We start from the raw sequence: 19056 nt of genomic DNA on the forward strand, positions 1-19056 counted from the left end.
AGATTATTATTATTAATAAGATACACGTGGACAAACCTGAAGTGACTTCGATGTATGTTTGCACCAGTAAAAAAAAAAAAAACTCCAAAGGATAGAGAAATGTGTCAGACATAATTTAGGTCTCAAAAAGAAGACCTGTTCGCCCGTGCAAAAGTGACATCATCTTACCCCATATGACAAGCTACAGAGGTGTGTGCAAAAGCGCTCTCTCGCTCTCTCCCTCTCCGAGGCTGCCTCAGCCTGTGCGGAGCGGGGACATATGACTTTGGCGCAGGAGTCTTGGTTCCCGCTATAATAGATTGTTATGAAAATAAATGTTAAATGAAATATGCATCCCGCGCATTCCTTTCCACAGGAACTTTGCTCACAACGTTTCGGTCGTGGCTAATGCACTGTCCTCCTTACCACAAGTGCAACGTTTCGGGAACAATACGGAAAGGACAGTGCACGGGATTCATCTTTCCTTGAACAATTACCCAGAGACTTTTTAAATTACCTCACTGGGAAATATCCAATGCACCTGTTCAGTTACAGAGTTGTGCTCTCTAAATAGAGTGCTTCGAGATCAGCGTGAACCCAGCGGCGGCCATATTGGAAGTCAAACGTCGCTGTGTCAGTGCACTGTTGTTGCTCAGCGAAGCAAAATGCCGAATACATGTGTCATTGTTGGCTGTAGTAGCCGGGGGAAAAGGGTGGCAAAAGCTTCCACAGACTCCCTAAAGTCGTGACTAACCAGGGAATTGCAGCACAGGAGAAAAGCAAGCGGAGGAGACGACAGTGGCTGGCTGCCATCAACCGATCAAATTTAGGACAACTTGACTGTATCCGGATTTGTTCTGATCACTTTGTGACAGGTAGGTTAATATTGTCTTGAATTTCATAGTTACTAAAATAGTTATTTTAATTTCATAGTTACCGGTAGCATCCAGTATGCCAGCTGTTGTGTGACCGTCGTTCTTTCCCTTAGTCTCGTGGCTGCTTCAACATAAAACATCATGGGAGCAACATTCCCCAAGTCCAGCAATGCAGTTGCAATGTGCACACAAAATAGCATGTCTCTTGTCAACTGTTATCCAGGGGTGTAGACTAGGCTGGGATAGTCTCTGCGAGTGTAACACTTTCCCTCTGATCACTTTTGTCTCTCCGTCTTCAGCAGTAAACACCGACACATCACGGACCCAACCGGACACAAATCTATCGTATGCTTCCATGCTCTTGTAGTTCTGGAAATCCTTTAGTTCACAAAATGGACTTGGGTGAACCACTAGATAGTTCACAAGATCTATGTATGTTAAATGTGGCAACAAGCTGGGGTCAGCTTTCCATTCCTTCTCACTAACAGTGTATGGATCTACATTCCCAATGAAACGTACCTTCTCAGCATAACGCTCCCGTGCCTGCTTATCCAAACTTTCACAGTAGTGCTCCATCACTTCAGATGTCTAAATTCTTAAAGAATCCAAGCTTCTAAGCCCTCTAACGCGGAAACAAATCAGTGAATGTTTACTCTATGATGTGTACTCTATGCGTGCTCTGGAGCGAGTGACTTCCAAGATGGCCGCGCAGACCGCAGTGTTACTATTTTTAGCATCATCTCGGAGCACTCTATTGTAGTCATTCAAACCATTGTTTTGGCGGCCTGGTAGCCTGATATACTAAATGTAAATTCATGGTTTGGATGACTGCACAATTTATTTTCGTAACACTGTGTTACAGCGGGAACCGAGACTCCCGCGCACAGTCAGCCTATTTTGCAGAGTTTAGTATTGCTGCTAGCCTGTATTCAAAACAGCGAGTGGCATGCCGGTGAATCCAAATCATGGCGCTTTTTTCAATAGTGCATGATAGGCAGTGGGACGGAGTTTTCTTTTCTTTTTTGATCTGGTAGTGTGACGAAAAAAATGTGCAGGTTGCTGCACTGCTATTTCAAACGGCTATGATAAACTCCCCTGCTTCTATGCCCTATGGACAGTCTGGCTAATGTACACGAACACACTTACACGAATTTGTACTGCTCATGAACGTGTACATGTTCACAAGCTGACCATTAGCTTAACCCTGAAACAGAACAACAGGGTAGGAAGCTGCTTATGTTATTCAGCATCACGACTGCAAAGTGCACAATCAACTTACTACTACTGATATACAATATCATTAAACTTGACGTAACTACATTGCTTACCAGCATTCACATAAGAATTTCACAATAATAAACTGAATCCCTAGCTACATCTGCAATGGCTAAAATCCTCCTACCGCTCACTCTCGTGGCTAACATTGGCTAACGAGGAGTTTAGCTGCTATCACCAAATAACAACACATTAATAAACTTACTGGGCAGAATGGATCTTCAAATGCCGGACGAAATTGGAGGTCGTGGTCTGGCTGTCAGAAATCGTCACATTGCAAATCTTGCACTGCGCCGTTCGTCGTTTACCTTCTAAGCAGTAGCCCTTGAAGCCGAAAGTGATTACTCTTGGGATGGCTGACATGATGATATGATGTGAAATCTGTGAACACATCGTGGCATGGGGCATGGTATATAGCCCACGCAGAGAGCGTGCCTGATGGACAGGGCGGTGACAACGCAACGGCAGTGCAATCAAAATTACTGAAGTATGTGCATATTACATTTTATTTTCACAATAAAAACATGATGGAAATAACACTCAAGTCACTCAAGTCATCGTGTGTCAAGTCAAGTCCCGAGTCTTAAACTTCCAAGTCCGAGTCAAGTCTCAAGTATTTTCATGTTTTGTCAAGTCAAGTCACAAGTCATGAAAACAGTGACTCGAGTCGACTCGAGTCCAAGTCTCCAAGTCTCAAGTCCCCACCTCTGCTTCAAACATGAGAATGGGAAAAATTGTGATCTCTGTGACTTTCACTTTGGCATGGGTGTTGGTGCCAGATGGACTGGTTTGAATATTTCAGGAAATGCTGATCTCCTGGGGTTTTCACACACAACAGTCTCTAGAGTTTACACAGAATGGTGCGAAAAACAAAAATCACTTAGTGAGCAACAGTTCTGTAGAAATGCCTTGTTGATAAGGGAGGTAACAAGAAAATGATAAGATTGTTTTGAGCTGCCAGGAAGGATATTGTAACTCATAAATCACTCTTTACAACTGTGGTGAGCAGAAAAGCATCTTCTGCAATAGCAGAAGACCACATTGGGTTCCACTCCTGCCAGCCAAGAACAGGAATTTTAGAATCAAGAAAAAGTTCCTATTAAAGTGGCCAGTGAGTGTATGTTCTATATGTTATTTCATAGTTTCGATGTCTTCAGTAGTGTTCTACAATGTTGAAAATGGTCAAAATACAGAAAAACCTATGAATGAATAGGTGTGTCCAAACTTTTGACTGGCACTGTAAATGTAACCAAACTAACAGAGAACACATGAACTGCATATTGATTCCTACTGTCTAGCTTTGTTTCCTTCATTTTTAGTGATTAAGTATATAATACTCACATAAAGGGAAAATGACTGATTTCTGATCAGACATGTGAAAGGCACATAAAACTGACATTTGTGACAGAGCATTACATAAACAGGAAAGGGCTGTTACTTCTGAAAGGCAGTTAAAAGATCTTATCTAATATCCTTTTCCATATAGTGAACTGTAGCCTCATGTTTGTGCTAAAATAGTGATTGTTTTTTTTCCTCAATTGTTAGAGGAGGGAAAAAAGCTCACTTGGAAAAACACCAGCACTGATTCGAAGATTAGTTGAGGGAGACTGTCCAGCAGTATTATAGGCCATTACTATCAGGTCATATTCCCCTGCAGTCACCTCTAAGATAGCTTTCTGATCCTTAGTTCGAATCGTTCCATTCAAACCTGGCTGTTTCGTAGGTGTGTAGGTCACCTCATATCCAAGAATGACTCCTCTGGCCTCTTTTATCTCCAAAGCCTAATGTACATGGATAGTTAAATACATATTGTAGTTACAAAAGGACTGTCTTCAATTATCCCTTGTAACCACATCTACACAGACATTGGACCTCATTCATCAATCTTTTAGTAATGTTATGTGAAAATCTTTTCATACACTACACTAAAAATTCCTGCCAAATTTACAAAAGTTTCAGTAACATTGATTTTTGTTCTTACATGCACATGTTGATAAATGCCAATCCCCCATAACGTTCAAAGTATATTCACAACCCAGATGATTTGCAATTAACGATGCCCACAAAACTCCATAAAAGGCAAAGCTCACAGCAAGCTAAGAGCTCAAAACAAGGACAAAAGAATTGGTAAGTTAATTGGAATCACATCCTTGCCAATTAAAAAAAAAAAAGTTATTTCACAGCAAAATAGCACCAAAGGAAGAATGTCAAGCAGTGACAACATGGCACAAGATCATAAGTTGCGTTTTGAATTAGTGCTCTCTCTAAAGCAGGCATGTCCAAAGTCCGGCCTGGGGGCCAATTGCAGCCCGTGTTCAAATTTCCACCGGCCCGCAGCCTTTGTGATAAAATCAATAATAATATAAAATACACAAGTACAAAAAAGCTATTTTATATTTCACCCGTATATCGCAGCAGACCTGTGGCCGCACTCTCGCCGCGTGACCCTTATGTGAACCTTTCCAGTCCATTTCTAAAATGGCGACTGTAACTAAAAAAAGGAAAGTTGACAGCGAGGGCCACCGCTTCCAGGACAAGTGGAAATTGGAGGGTTTTTTTTTTTCACTGAAATACAAAGTGTCTACCTAATTTGCCAAGAGACTGTGGCTGTTTTCAAGGAATTCAATATCAAGAGGCACTACCAGACTAAACATGCTAACTACGACAAGCTAACTGGGAACGAACGTGGTGAAAAACTGAAGCAACTGGAAGCTGTTTTGTTTCCAAGAGATTCGAACATTTGCTAAGAAAATGCTGAGCTTGTTTGGCTCAACATACTTGTGCGAGAAGACATACTTGTGCGAGAAGACATTCTCGGTTATGAACCTTAATAAGAATTGCGTGAGGACAAGACTAAGTTACTCACCTGCATGACATCTTGCGCATCAAAACCACTGTCTTTGAGCCAGACCTGGCCTATTTACTGCAGGCGAGATCTCAGTATCACCCTTCACGTTAGTGCAGGCAAGTTATTTGTTTAGTCTTCTGAGGTGAATAAATTCTAAAATCTCAGTGAATTGATTTTTTTTTTGTGATGATCAAAACCACAGTTTTGAATATGCACTGAGTCTTTTCAATCCAATTTTCAATTGACAATTAAACCAGGTCTCGTAAACCCGACAAATTAAATATTAAATCCAAATTAGGTCCGGCAGCACATTTTTCCATTATGTATTTTTGATCCGAGTCGAAAATTGAAATAATGAAAAACACGGCCTTTTTCGTTTCTGATATCTGATTCAAAATCGAATAACATTTTTGTTTTTTTTATTTTTGTCGTCAATTGAAAAATGAAAGAACGAGTGATACACGGATTTATATGGCCCTCAATGTTTTGTACTTCTGAATAACTGTTAGTGTTATTTTCCTGTTCACATGTTTTGAATTTAGAAGTTAACAGTGAGCATTTAATAATGAATAATATGTAATGTTTCAAATGAACCTAGATATGTTTAATCTTCCCGAAAGTTTTTTTTTTCTAGTCAGACTTTTTCTTCATTTTATGTAGTCTTCAAATATGAAAGGCAGAGTGATTTTGGTAAAAACTTTTTTAGATTTATTTGTGTTCTATGTGAAGAAATGAAAAGTATGTCATTTGCAATAAAAATTTCATTAAATAGTTCATTTGCAGGCGGCACGGTGGTGTAGTGGTTAGTGCTGTCGCCTCACAGTAAGAAGGTCCGGGTTCGAGCCCCGTGGCCGGCGAGGGCCTTTCTGTGTGGAGTTTGCATGTTCTCCCCGTGTCCGCGTGGGTTTCCTCCGGGTGCTCCGGTTTCCCCCACAGTCCAAAGACATGCAGGTTAGGTTAACTGGTGACTCTAAATTGACCGTAGGTGTGAATGTGAGTGTGAATGGTTGTCTGTGTCTATGTGTCAGCCCTGTGATGACCTGGCAACTTGTCCAGGGTGTACCCCGCCTTTCGCCCGTAGTCAGCTGGGATAGGCTCCAGCTTGCCTGCGACAACAGGATAAAGCGGCAAGAGATAATGAGATGAATGAGATGAGTTCATTTGCATTTAAAGGAACAGTCCACCGTATTTCCATAATGAAATATGCTCTTACCTGAATTGAGACGAGCTGCTCCGTACCTATCCGAGCTTTGTGCGACCTCCCAGTTAGTCAGACGCAGTCAGACGCGCTGTCACTCCTGTTAGCAATGTAGCTAGGCTCAGTATGGCCAACGGTATTTTTTGGGGCTGTAGTTAGATGTGACCAAACTCTTCCGCGTTTTTCCTGTTTACATAGGTTTATATGACCAGTGATATGAAACAAGTTCAGTTACACAAATTGAAACGTAGTGATTTTCTATGCTATGGAAAGTCCGCACTATAATGACAGGCGTACTAACACCTTCTGCGTGCTTCGGCAGCGCATTGATATCTGAGCTCCGTATCAATGCGCTGCCGAAGCGCGCAGAAGGTGTTAGTACGCCTGTCATTATAGTGCGGACTTTCCATAGCATAGAAAATCGCTACGTTTCAATTTTTTTAACTGAACTTGTTTCATATCACTGGTCATATAAACCTATGTAAACAGGAAAAACGCGGAAGAGTTTGGTCACATCTAACTACAGCCCCAAAAAATACCGTGAGCAATGTAGCTAGGCTCAGCATGGCCAACAGGAGTGACAGCACATCTGACTGCGTCTGACTAACTGGGAGGTCGCGCAAAGCTCGGATAGGTATGGAGCAGCTCGTCTCAATTCAGATAAGAGCATATTTCATTATGGAAATACGGTGGACTGTTCCTTTAATATTAATGGTTCAAAGAATGTCAGGCTGAATGGTCGGCCCCCCCCACATTTTTCACCTCACCAAATCTGGCCCTCTTTGCAAAAAGTTTGGACGCCCCTGCTCTAAAGCATTGCCCAGCATTAAGAAAAGAGGCCAAGCCAAATGGAAATGATTTATAAGCCACCTAATGTCAACTGAGCCCTTGCACATATTAGCCCATCCTCCTTTTATATAGCAGCATTTCTTTTGTCTTACCTGAATGACTAGTCATATTTGTCTTAATTTATGGATGTGTCAGTTTGCATTCATGCTTATTTAATATTTCTTTAATTAATGAAAAATTACTGGGCTTGATTGGGTTTCACAATTCTTTTATTAAATCCATATTTGCAGTTGAAATAAGCTGTTTAATCCTGGAAAAGGAATTCATATATAGAATTGCAGTAACTCATGGCAATTATGTGATTTGAAAGCTGATTGATTGATCACCTCACTGATCACAATGTTCATATTAGGTGAGTCTCTTTATACATAAATTTTGGAAAACTAAGGAACTCTCATAGGATGCTATTTATTTATTTTAACAAAGCTAATTTATAAGCAAATTTGTTTATATGCAGCTTGATAAATGCACCTTGAACTTACCTTCCAGATAAGTATCAGCTTTGGAGGCTTGGATCTGTTGTCAGAAGGCACAACATGAAAGCTGACGTAAGGTGGTGCAGTGGGAACTGAAAACAGGAATCAGAAAAACAAGTCTTCTCTTCAGGGGACATTAGTCATAAATATATGGTTCAAATTTTTCTGATATACTTACTAGCCTCTAATGTCATTCCTTGAAATTCTTCACTCCAGTCACTCCATAGCCCATAATCCCCACTACAGGCAACAGTAAGGCTGTACTGGCTAAAAGGCTGCAGGCCATGAATTACATGCGAAATCTCTAGTTCTTTGTTCTCAGGGGCCATCAGTAATTCCTGAAGATGGATTGGAGTATATGTAGGAATAAGATTAATATTTTGTTATGGTTATGCAGGTGTGCGTTTCAACCACAAGGGGTAAGGTACAAATCTGCTGTCAGATAAGAAAAGTGTACTATTACAATTGTACAGAGCAAGATATGCAAAAGCTGAGCAGCTAGTATCATTTTATGAACAACTAACTACATTTCTGGTATAACACTTCTGCCAAACACTTCAAATGCTTTTTGTAGCAAATGTTTTACCACTGTCCATTGTTCCGTAGTGGAGCACTTGTAACGTATTTGACATTTTGTGCTGTGCCAGTGACTTTTGTTCCATATTACATTTAGTGATGTTGCTGTTGCATTCACTGATGTGATAACAGGACATGGAGCTTGGGCTAAAACAAAAAATTTGTGATATTTTTATTTGACATAAATAAATATAAAGAAAATGCTGAGTAAATTATACATAAAAACTAAATATTTGGCCAACTAAAAATTATGATTGATGCAACTATAGAAATCATGAACTTACTTATTTCGTTGATGGATATTGTGTAGGCTTCAGAAATGAATTCTACTTTGTTGATGATATCTTTTGATATTATATTCATATTAAAGGCAGCAACAGGGTTAAAAATGGAAGGGCAATGTTTGAAGTCTTGATGCCTGAAACAAGTCACCCATTTTGCACTCAGAGATATTGTTATGCTCAGTAATTTATTACCTTTGTTCTCATCATAATAAAAAATTGAAAAACCTCATGAGAAAACATACTGAAAGTACTAATATTGATATGGGTCAGATACTAAGAGTATCTGAATATAAACTGTTTTCTGTAAAAACTCTGAGAGATGTTCATATACAAAATATTTTAAAATATTTTTAAATGGAAAACTTATCCATGTTTTAAAAGGTAAAAGTGTAGCTTGGTTAAAATAAGTTTATTTAAATTTCCTAAAATGAAAACAAATTCGGCTCACATGTATTTCTTGCATGACAAGTAACATGACAAGGAAGATTAATTGACAAGTAAAAATACACAAATTACACACACACACACACACACACACACACACACACACACACACACACACACACACACACAGTTACCAATTATTACTGAAGATGTAACTATCAACAGGGTATATTTAGGAGGTGAACAATAAAATACATACTTACTGACTGAAAATGAATGAGTTTGTTATATTGGCTCTCCCATTATTTAAATAAATCCATTTGCAGGTAAAGGATCTCTGTAGGACATGATAATGGCATGACGCATTTAAAAACCTGTCTGGGGTGGAGTGAAAAACACAATTGAGGATAGAAACTCAAAATGCAACTGTATAACTTTAGTGATTATGCATAAGAGATTATGAAATCCAAGCCTATTTAAACAGAGTACTTTACTCTGAATTTGATGAGATTTGTCATGGAAACACACACACACACACACACACACACACACACACACACACACACACACACACACACACACACAGTGTGTGTGTGAGAGAGAGATTGTATAATATTTAACAATTATTCACTGAAGGCAAAGTGAATATCGGTGAATAATAACACTGATATTCACTGAGTCTAAGGCAGATAATTGTTTTAGTATAAATACACAGGTGATTAGTGAAAACAAATGAAAAATCATTAAAAATGTATTTATTTGAAACTTCAAAAGCAGCATGCAAATGTAATAACAGTGCAGCACAAGGTTGTGTCACTTATTTATGCTGAGTCACATAAAATACTTTGTTTTGAAATAGATAAAATAAATCACAATTCCACCTTACCTTTGAATATTTTTAGACCAAACTTCATAGCATCTTTATTGCTTTTAGGAACAGCATTTTCTTTCGTAATTCATAACTCTTCCTCACTTACGGTGACAAAGCGACTGGCTACTATTTTGCTGAGTCCCTCGAGGTGATTATCAAGAAATAGTCCAAATTTCTTGACCAATCTTCTGTGTATTTATACTAATATATACACACACACACACACACACACACACACACACACACACACACACACACCATTCTCATTATCTCTAGCCGCTTTATCCTGTTCTACAGGGTCGCAGGCAAGCTGGAGCCTATCCCAGCTGACTACGGGCGAAAGGCGGGGTACACCCTGGACAAGTCACCAGGTCATCACAGGGCTGACACATAGACACAGACAACCATTCACACTCACATTCACACCTTCGGTCAATTTAGAATCACCAGTTAACCTAACCTGCATGTCTTTGGACTGGGGGGGGGAAACTGGAGCACCCGGAGGAAACCCACACGGACACGGGGAGAACATGCAAACTTCGCACAGAAAGGCCCTCGCCGGCCACGGGGCTCGAACCTGGACCTTCTTGCTGTATATATATGTGTGTGTGTATATATATATATATACACACACACACACCATATGTGGGTAACCTGAAGGAGATTGGAGACTGTAAAGTGATGGCAGGGGAGAGTGTAGCTAGACAACATGGAGTGGTGCAGGATGAGCTTGAAAGTGAAAAAAAGGAAGCATGAAATAGTGGAGCCGAAGATTAAGTGGTGGAAACTAAAAGAGGTTGAACATCAGAAGGAGTTTAGGGAAGAAATGAGACGAGCATTGAGTGGTCATGGAAGTCTGCCAGAAGATTGGGATACTACTGCTGTACTAGTAAGAGAGGCAGCAAGGAAGGTGCTAGGGTGGTCATCGGGAAGGAGGAAGGAAGACAAGGAAACATGGTGGTGGAACAAAGAAGTGCAGGAAATTATAAAAGAGAAGAGGCTAGCAAAGAAGAACTGGGATGATCAGAGAAACGAGGAAAGAAGGCGGTTATACAGAGAGAGACAAGACAGAAGGCAAAAACAGTGGTAGCGAAGGCGAAAGCAGATGCATACCAGGATTTGTACGAAAGACTGGAGACCAAAGAAGGAGAGAAAGTCCTGTACAGACTAGCGAGGCAGAGAAACAGGGAAGCGAGGGATGTAGAGCAGGTAAGAGTGATGAAAGATGTAAATGGAAATGTGCTGACAAACAAAGAGAGTGTTTTAAGAAGGTGGAAAGAGTACTTTGAGGATTTATTAAATGAGGAGAATCCAAGGGAGAAAAGGTCAGATTCATTGGAGACAGCAAATCAGGAAGCAAGGTTAGTAAGGATGAGGTGAGGGCAGCCATGAAAAGAATGAAGACTGGGAAAGCAGTCGGACCAGATGGTATCCCGATTGAGGCTTGGAGATGTTTGGGTGAGATGGCTGTGGAGTTCCTAACGAGATTGTTTAATAAGATCCTAGAGAATGAGAAAATGCCAAATGAGTGGAGAGTGTGCTAGTCCCAATATACAAGGATAAGGGAGTTGTACAGAGCTGCAGTAATTACAGAAGAATAAAACTGATGAACCACGCCATGAAGCTATGGGAAAGGGTATTGGAGGTGAGCTTGAGAAGAGAGGTAGCAATCTGTGAACAGCAGTACCGGTTTATGCCAAGGAAGAGCACATCGAATGCAATTTTTGCTTTAAGAATGTTAATGGAGAAGTACAGAGAAGGCCAGAGAAAGCTACATTGTGTGTTTGTAGACCTGGAGAAGGCATACGATAGACTGCCGAGAGATGAGTTATGGTATTGTATGAGAAAGAGTGGAGTGAATGAGAAGTATATTAGAGTGGTGCAAGACATGTATGAGAACAGTGAAACAGCAGTGAGGTGTGCATTTGGAAGACTGAATGGTTCAAGGTGAAGGTGGGACTCCATCAAGGATCTGCTTTGAGTCCTTTTTTGTTTGCCATCATGATTGATAGCTTGACGGGCGAAGTGAGGCAAGAGTCACCATGGAACATGATGTTTGCGGATGATATTGTGATATGTGATGAAAGTAGAAAGGAGGTTGAGTTGGGTTTGGAGAGATGGAGGTATGCATTGGAACGAAGAGGAATGAAGGTGAGCAGTAGCAAAACAGAATACATGTGCATCAATGAGAATGGGGATGAGAGTGTAGTGAGTACAAGGAGTAGACATAAAGAAAGTTGGTGAATTCAAGTACCTGGGGTCAACTGTGCAGGAAAATGGGGGCTGCGATAGTGAGGTAAGAAAGAGAGTTCAGGCAGGGTGGAGCAGTTGGAGAAGGATTTCAGGAGTAATTTGTGATAGGAAAGTCCCAGCAAAAGTGAAAGGTAAGATGTATAAGACAGTAGTGAGACCAGCTGTGATGTATGGATTGGAGACAGTACCCTTAACGAAGAGACAGGAGGCAAAGTTGGAGGTGGGAGAGTTGAGGATGTTAAAGGTGTCATTGCATCGTTTTTTCATTACTTGTGTGGTGGTCTCTAGTATGAATGAATGCCCCGTGAGCCAGTTTTGGTGAAAAAAAATGCTGTGGTGCGCCTGTTTCAGGCTGTTCTAGTTTGGTGGAGGAGTGGGTGGGGAGAGAAGGACAGGATTTCAGCTCTTACTCATGAATATTCATGACATGTAAACATATTGCTTCTGGTTGGCGAACAGCACTGTGACGCTCCCTCCAGTGGGTTATGGGCGAGGTCATGACTACTAATTTTCGAAGTGATGCAAGTTCGTAGGGCTTTTTCTGATTTGCTCGTTTTCCCGTCTATTTTCTTTCATAGGCTAATACAGGGAATGGGGGTAGAAGAACATTTTCACGTGCAGCATGCATATGCAACTCAGAGTGACCTATGGTATTTCAAAAAGAGCAAGTATTAAACGGTTTGTCGTGGAATGACAGCTTTAAGGTTTGCGATGGGAGTGACAAGGTTGGACAGGATAAGGAACGAGCACATGGGACAGCACATGTGGAGAGCTTGGGAATTAAGCTAAGAGAGATGAGACTGAGATGGTATGGGCACATCTTGAGAAGAGATGCAGAGCATGTGGGAAGGAGAATGTTGAGGATGAAGCTGCCAGGCAAACAAAAACAAGGAAGGCCAAAGAGGAGATACATGGATGTGATGAGAGAGGACATGAAAGTGGCAGGTGTGGTAGAGAAGGATGCGGAAGACAGGGAGCAATGGAGACGAAAGATCCGCTGTGGCGACCCCTAATCGGGAGCAGCCAAAAGAAGAAGATGATAAATAAAAACTTGATACAAAATGTTCTACAAAATTTTTTCCGCTTAGAATATAAACAAACCAGCGAAATGACAGTAGCAATTTGTGAAAAATGCTATAATAATAATAATTCTTGAAAAAAAAGATATGTTCTTCCCATCAAATAATTTTATTCCATATTTTGTTGCTTTTTTTGAGGAGAGTTTTTATTTTGTCCTCGTTTTTTTCAGTAACGCGCTCCACCATTTTGTTTTTCTCTACTCACGGTATATGAGCTGATATCCTAGTAGAGTAGCCAATCAGAGCATGCAATTGCTCATATCCATTGAATGTGGATAGAATAACACTGATCATCTCATTACAATGGTACCTGTCAAGGGGTGGGACATATTAGGCAGCAAGAGAACAGTCAGTTTTTGAAGTTAATGTGTTGGAAGCAGGAAAAACAGGCAAGCATAAGGATCTTTGAGTCACTTTGACAAGGGCTACATTGTGATAGCTAGATGACTGGGTCTGAGTATCTCTAAAATGGCACATCTTGTGGGGTGTTCCAGGTATGCAGTGGTTGGTACCTACCAAATGGTGTCCAAGGAAGGACAACTGGTGAACTGGCAACAGGGTCATAAGTGTCAAAAGCTCATTGATTCACATGGGGCATGAAGACTAGCCCATTTGGTCCAATCCCACAGAAGAGCTACTGTAGCACAAACTGCTGAAAAAGTTCATGCTGGCTAAAACAGAAAGGTGTCGGCATGAACTTTTTCAGCAGTTTGTGCTACAGAAGATAAATATCATATCTTTGCAGCACCGTGTAATATTCTTTTTATTATATAGACACAACCACACACAACCCCCCCGCCCCACAAGTTAATCACAAGAATTTTAATTTTGGACCAGCTCGCCATTTTAATAACATGTGTCAAGTCAGTGGGAAAACAATGGAAGTGACATCATCCATACCCTCACAAGTTACGATATTGGAAAATACATGCTAGTCAATATCCCAGATGCCATTCATATGAAAAATACGAATGGCATATTTCCCAGTAAAGCACATACAGGGAGTGCAGAATTATTAGGCAAATGAGTATGTTGACCACATTACCCTCTCTATGCATGTTGGCCTACTCCAAGCTGCATAGGCTTGAAAGCCTCCTACCAATTAAGCATACCAGGTGATGTGCATCTCTGTAATGAAAAGGGGTGTGGTCTAATGACATCAACACCCTATATCAGGTGTGCAAAATTATTAGGCAACTTCCTTTCCTTTGGCAAAATGGGTCAGAAGAGGGATTTGACGGACTCAGAAAAGTAAAAAATAGTGACATATATTGCAAAGGGATGGAGCACTCTTAAAATTGCCCAGCTTTTGAAGCGTGACCATCGAACAATCAAGCGCTTCATTCAAAATAGTCAACAGGGTCGCAAGAAGCGCGTTGAAAAAAAAAAGGCGCAAACTAACTGCCCGTGAACTGAGGAAAGTCAAGCGTGAAGCTGCCAAGATGCCACTCGCCACCAGTTTTGCCATATTTCAGAGCTGCAACATCACTGGAGTGTCAAAAAGCACAAGGTGTGCAATACTCAGGGACACGGCCAAGGTAACAAAGGCTGAAAAACGACCACCACTGAACAAGACACACAAGATGAAACGTCAAGACTGGGCCAAGAAGTATCACAAGACTGATTTTTCTAAGGTCTTATGGACAGATGAAATGAGAGTGAGTCTTGATGGGCCAGATGGATGGGCTCGTGGCTGGATCAGCAAAGGGCAGAGAGCTCCAGTCCGACTCAGACGCCAGCAAGGTGGAGGTGGGGTACTGGTATGGGCTGGTATCATCAAAGATGAGCTTGTGGGACCTTTTCGGGTTGAGGATGGCGTCAAGCTCAACTCCCAGTCCTATTGTCAGTTTTTGGAAGACACCTTCTTCAAGCAGTGGTACAGGAAGAAGTCAGCATCCTTCAAGAAAAACATGATTTTCATGCAGGACAATGCTCCATCACACGCATCCAAGTACTCCACAGCATGGCTGGCCAGAAAGGGTCTAAAGGAAGAAAGATTAATGACGTGGCCTCCTTGTTCACCTGATCTGAACCCCATAGAAAACCTGTGGTCCCTCATCAAATGTGAGATCTACAAGGAGGGGAAACAGTACACATCTCTGAACAGTGTCTGGGAGGCTGTGGTTGCTGCTGCACACAATGTTGATCGCAAACAGATCAAAACACTGACCGAATCCATGGATGGCAGGCTTTTGAGTGTCCTTGTAAAGAAAGGCGGTTATATTAGTCACTGATTTGGTTTTTTTTTTTTGTTTTTGAATGCCAGCAATGTATATTAGTGAATGTTGAGTTGTTATATTGGTTTCCCTGGTGAAAATAAATGAGTGAAATGGGTATATGTTTGTTTTTTGTTAAGTTGCCTAATAATTATGCACAGTTATAGTCACCTGCACACACAGATATCCTCCTAAGATAGCTAAAACTAAGAAAGCCCTACTCCAACTTCCAAAAATACTCAGCTTTGATATTTATGAGTCTTTTGGGTTCATCAAGAACATAGTTGTTTTTCAATAATAAAACTAATCCTCAAAAATACAACTTGCCTAATAATTCTGCACTCCCTGTACACACATGCACAGTAAATTGAATGAAAATGAATAATAAATAAGAATAATGGATGTTTTTACCCTGCCCATGTGATGGTACAGAAGCACAGTCTCTCATGTCCATGATACACACATTTTTGCGGTTCTCACATCGTTTCAGGTCCTTACCACTCACAGTAAGTTCTTTAACAATAAAAAAGTGTGACATGTAGGTATTGCATAGTACTGAAACTACAAATAAAATACTTTCATTGCAAAAGAGATGATACATATATAGCCCATGAAAACATTACCTGTGAATTTGGTAAGAACTGATTAACCATTATTTCCAGGCTTTTTATAGCTGAACTACAAACTTTTAATCTTCAGAACAAAATGCATCCTGTGGTAAAATATGTTAAGCCTAAAAGAACAATTCTTGTAATTCAATAGTGAAATATGTTATCCTAAAAGATCTACAAGTGAGGAAGAATACTGTCCTAGTATACAGAAAGCATTTACAGCCCTGCTTACTGTTGAAGACATTTGCTCAAGACCCTGATATTGACTCCCTGGGGGGCCTGGGATTTGAAATGACCACCTTCCAAGTACTACTAAAGAGCAACTCTGATGTTCACTTTTGGGGCAACAAATTCCCAAGTCATGTGACCATTAATTCATTGCTCTTTTGTTTTCAAATCTGTTGAGTGCCTGGAAAAATTTCTTAAATATTTGCATACATTGTAGATAGGAATCATTCACTAAACTGAAGAGTCGATAAATGTCCATGGCATCAGAGTTGAACAAAATCAAGCACTACCCAACACTAGTTGTTGCCTAGTTGATGTTGATAAGTGTTGGAATACTGCTCCCTCTATTCTCTGTAATTTGTGTGTATTGTCTCGTTCATCTCATTATCTCTAGCCGCTTTATCCTGTTCTACAGCGTCACAGGCAAGCTGGAGCCTATCCCAGCTGACTACGGGCGAAAGGCGGGGTATACCCTGGACAAGTCGCCGGGTCATCACAGGGCTGACACATGGACACAGACAACCATTCACACTCTCACCTACGGTCAATTTAGAGTCACCAGTTAACCTAACCTGCATGTCTTTGGACTGTGGGGGAAACCGGAGCACCAAGAGGAAACCCACGCGGACACGGGGAGAGCATGCAAACTCCACACAGAAAGGCCCTCGCTGGCCACGGGGCTCAAACCCGGACCTTCTTGCTGTGAGGCAACAGCACTAACCACTACACCACCGTGCCACCCTATGTGTATTGTATTACTTTTTAACTTATTTTCTTACATTGCTATAATCTGACAAGTGTATGATAAGATGATCTTGTGGACAGTAGCACTTGTGTTTTTTGTTGCATTATTATCCTTGAGATACCCCATTTCTTCCCACAGGACATTGGTGAGAACAGCAGAAAACTACTTTATCTACAGTGGTGCTTGAAAGTTTATGAACCCTTTAGAATTTTCTATATTTCTGCATAAATATGACCTAAAACAACATCAGATTTTCATACAAGTCCTAAAAGTAGATAAAGAGAAACCACTTAAATGAATGAGACAAAAATATTATACTTGGTCATTTATATATTAAGGAAAATGACCCAATATTACATATCCATGAGTGGCAAAAGTATGTGAACCTCTAGGATTAGCAGTTAATTTGAAGGTGAAATTAGAGTCAGGTGTTTTCAATCAATGGGATGACAATCAGGTATGAGTGGACACCCTGTTTTATTTAAAGAAGAGGGATCTATCAAAGTCTGATCTTCACAACACATGTTTGTGGAAGTGTATCATGGCACAAACAAAGGAGATTTCTGAGGACCTCACAAAAAGCCTTGTTGATGCTCATCAGGCTGGAAAAGGTTGCAAAACCATCTCTAAAGAGTTTGGACTCCACCAATCCACAGTCAGACAGATTGTGTACAAATGGAGGAAATTCAAGACCACTATTACCCTCCCCAGGAGTGGTTGACCAACAAAGATCACTCCAAAAGCAAGGTGTGTAATAGTTGGTGAGGTCACAAAGGACCCCAGGGTAACTTCTAAGCAACTGAAGGCCTCTCTCACATTAACATCAGCCAATGTTCATGAGTCCACCATCAGGCGAACACTGAACAATAATGGTGTGCATGGCAGGGTTGCAAGGAGAAAGCCACTGCTCTCCAAAAAGAACATTGCTGCTTGTCTGCAGTTTACTTAAGATCATGTGGACAAGCCAGAAGGCTATTGGAAAAAATGTTTTGTGGATAGATGAGACCAAAATAGAACTTTTTAGTTTAAATGAGAAGCGTTATGTTTGGAGAAAGGAAACCACTGCATTCCAGCATAAGAACCTTATCCCATCTGTGAAACATGCTGGTGGTAGTATCATAGTTTGAGCCTGTTTTGCTGCATCTGGGCCAGGACAGCTTGCCATCATTGATGGAACAATGAGTTCTGAATTATACCAGTGAATTCTAAAGGAAAAATGTTAGGACATCTGTCCATGAACTGAATCTCAAGAGAAGGTGGGTCATGCAGCAAGACAATGACCCTAAGCACACAAGTTGTTCTACCAAAGAATGGTTAAAGAAGAATAAAGTTAATATTTTGGAATGGCCAAATGAAAGTCCTGACCTTAATCCAATCAAAATGTTGTGGAAGGACCTGAAGCAAGCAGTTCATGTGAGGAAACCCACCAACATCCCAGAGTTGAAGCTGTTCTGTATGGAGGAATGGGCTAAAATTCCTCCAAGCCGGTGTGCAGGAGTGATCAGCAGTTCTCGGAAATGTTTAGTTGCAGTTATTGCTGCACAAGGGGGTCACACCAGATACTGAAAGCAAAGGTTCACGTACTTTTGCCACTCACAGATATGTAATATTGGATAATTTTCCTCAATAAATAAATGACCAAGTATAATATTTTTGTCTCATTTGTTTATCTGGGTTCTCTTTATCTACTTTTAGGACTTCTGTGAAAATCTGATGAAGTTTTAGGTCATATTGATGCAGAAATACAGAAAATTCTAAAGGGTTTACAAACTTTCAAGCACCACTGTAACTATTTCAAACGAGTTTCAGTTTTCAGAGCATTCTTTGAAGTTTTGACATGTATTCTATTCAAAAGTTAATTACTAACCTGTCAATACAGATGAACTGTCTTGTTGCATGTGTTTACCTGTATAACTGCAACTTCTTGTAAGTTCCTTTCCATGCCAATTTAAGAGGTGCCCATCTACTTATTACAAATGTACAAAATTACAATTAAAATATATATTTTATGGATTTTTTTTACCACTTTCAGTACTATATTACTTACAATGACATAGAGAGTAGATGCAGAAAAATATGCAGAAAGTGTATCTGCTCATCATCCTGTACATTGAAAGCAACCTTAAAGAAAAAGAATTTTGTGGAAAAATATTATGACAATAAACCTAAGGCTATGAATGTGGTTAAGAAATTCAGTAGCTGAGTTTGAAGCATATTTTACAACCCCGATTCCAAAAAAAGTTGCGACACTGTAAAACATAAATAAAAACAGGATGTGAAGATTTGCAAATCATGGAAACCCTATATTT

General features: G+C 40.4%; 1 protein-coding gene across 1 annotated transcript in view; it reads right to left on the reverse strand.

The window, feature by feature from the left end:
* Positions 1–18837, reverse strand: part of LOC132892522 (interleukin-31 receptor subunit alpha) — a 41353-nt gene extending 22516 nt beyond the window's left edge. The window contains exons 1-9 of the mRNA XM_060930799.1: positions 18795–18837; positions 18654–18710; positions 15575–15676; positions 9008–9122; positions 8361–8494; positions 8087–8223; positions 7679–7838; positions 7507–7592; positions 3694–3910 (exon numbers count right to left, since the gene is read on the reverse strand). Coding sequence (XP_060786782.1) covers positions 3694–3910; positions 7507–7592; positions 7679–7838; positions 8087–8223; positions 8361–8494; positions 9008–9122; positions 15575–15617 — 892 coding nt within the window. The 5' untranslated portion in view covers positions 15618–15676; positions 18654–18710; positions 18795–18837. The remainder of the gene's footprint in view (positions 1–3693; positions 3911–7506; positions 7593–7678; positions 7839–8086; positions 8224–8360; positions 8495–9007; positions 9123–15574; positions 15677–18653; positions 18711–18794) is intronic.
* Between the last annotated feature and the right edge of the window lie 219 nt (positions 18838–19056).

Source organism: Neoarius graeffei, chromosome 10, assembly GCF_027579695.1.
Source record: "Neoarius graeffei isolate fNeoGra1 chromosome 10, fNeoGra1.pri, whole genome shotgun sequence".
NCBI classification, from domain to species: Eukaryota; Metazoa; Chordata; class Actinopteri; order Siluriformes; family Ariidae; genus Neoarius; species Neoarius graeffei.